Below are 1,516 nucleotides of genomic sequence, written 5' to 3' on the forward strand. Positions count from 1 at the left end.
GGGAGGGAGAGAGAGAATATGTTCTACACATCCTTCTCTACTCGCCTCCGCCGCACTGAAAGAGAAAACAGAGACGTGTTAGTAATCCGATACATTCACGCCGTTAGAACATGCTGAGAGCTACAGTACAAGAACCTTTAATGAGATCTGCTCATTTAAGACGCTTAATAAATCAGTGTGTTAGTCAATCTTTCATCCTGTTACAAAGCTACACACAATTACTAATTTCAGCCAAAACTTGTTGTGTCATGAACAATCAGGTCTCCCTGCACAACTGGGTCTGTTTTCAAATCAGTTTTCTCTTACAGTACAATAGTTTAGCCTACTGTATTATACAACAGCTGATATCAAAAGTTTTTCACATTTTATTATTTGCTTGTTCTTGCTGATCAAAGGTAATATGAGATTTATTAAGCTAGATGGCAACAGTATAGTAGGATGCTGAGCAGGTAAAGAGAAAATGTTAATTTCGCAAAGTATAGCTTTGTTTGTTTACCATTATATGCAACATAATTTAAATGGCATTTATAGTCATATTTACATTTGTTTATTTAAAGGTTATAGTTCAACCAAAACTGAAAATTCTGTCATCGTTCACTGAACAACACTCATGTCGTTCCAAACTTATACGACTTTCTTCTATGGAAGATATTTCGAAGAATGCTGGTAGTACAATAGTACTAGAGTATAAGAACAGTTTTGGTGCCCATAGACTTCCTTGTATGGCCAAAAAAAGTCTGAGACATTTCTCAAAATATCTTATAATATCTATAATTCCACTGAAGAAAGTAGGTCATACAGGTTTTGAATGAGAGGGTGAGTAAATGATGACATTTTTATTTTTGAACCATACCTTTAATATTACGTATGTGACCCTGGACCACAAAACCAGTCATAAGGGTCAATTTTGTGAAATTGAGATTTATACATCAACTGGAAGCTGAATAAATAAGCTTTTTATTGATGTATGGTTTGTTAGGATAGGACAATATTTGGCCGAGGTACAACTATTTGAAAATCTGGAATCGCGACTTAAGACTGGTTTTGTGCTCCAGGGTCACATATGTGAAATTGCTACTAGTACTGAACGGAGTACAAATTAAAAGACCTTTTAGCCAATAGAATTGCTAGGCAGACTCGTTTGAAAATAACAACAGCCCATTTAGTCCATCTCAGATCCAATTAGGTTTTTAATCAGCCTGAAGGGAAACAAAGATTTATTTTGAAGGTACTAGGTTGATCGGCAGCCTAATCACTAGATTTTGCCAAAATTGCCAGGTTAGTTTAAAATGCTTAGAAGCAAGGAAACTAGAGATTCACAACCAGCTCTGCTTACAGTGGGGAAAATATTTATTTGATCCCCTGCTGATTTTGTAAGTTTGTCCACTTACAAACAAATGAAGAGTCTGTAATTTTTATCAAGGCCGATTGATGGTTATTTTGTATTTCTTCCTGTTCTGAATAATCGCACCAACAGTTGTCTCCTTCTCACCAAGCTTCTTGCTGATGGTCTTGT

General features: G+C 35.8%; 1 protein-coding gene across 1 annotated transcript in view; it reads right to left on the reverse strand.

Moving 5' to 3' along the window:
• LOC107700589 (tropomodulin-2-like) overlaps positions 1 to 1,516 on the reverse strand; it is a 39,812-nt gene that overhangs the window by 1,227 nt on the left and 37,069 nt on the right. The window contains exon 10 of the mRNA XM_016502308.1: positions 3 to 55. Within this exon, the coding sequence (XP_016357794.1) occupies positions 24 to 55 (32 nt within the window). The 3' untranslated portion in view covers positions 3 to 23. The remainder of the gene's footprint in view (positions 1 to 2; positions 56 to 1,516) is intronic.

Source organism: Sinocyclocheilus anshuiensis, unplaced genomic scaffold, assembly GCF_001515605.1.
Source record: "Sinocyclocheilus anshuiensis isolate Anshui unplaced genomic scaffold, SAMN03320099.WGS_v1.1 scaffold1372, whole genome shotgun sequence".
Lineage (NCBI taxonomy): Eukaryota > Metazoa > Chordata > Actinopteri > Cypriniformes > Cyprinidae > Sinocyclocheilus > Sinocyclocheilus anshuiensis.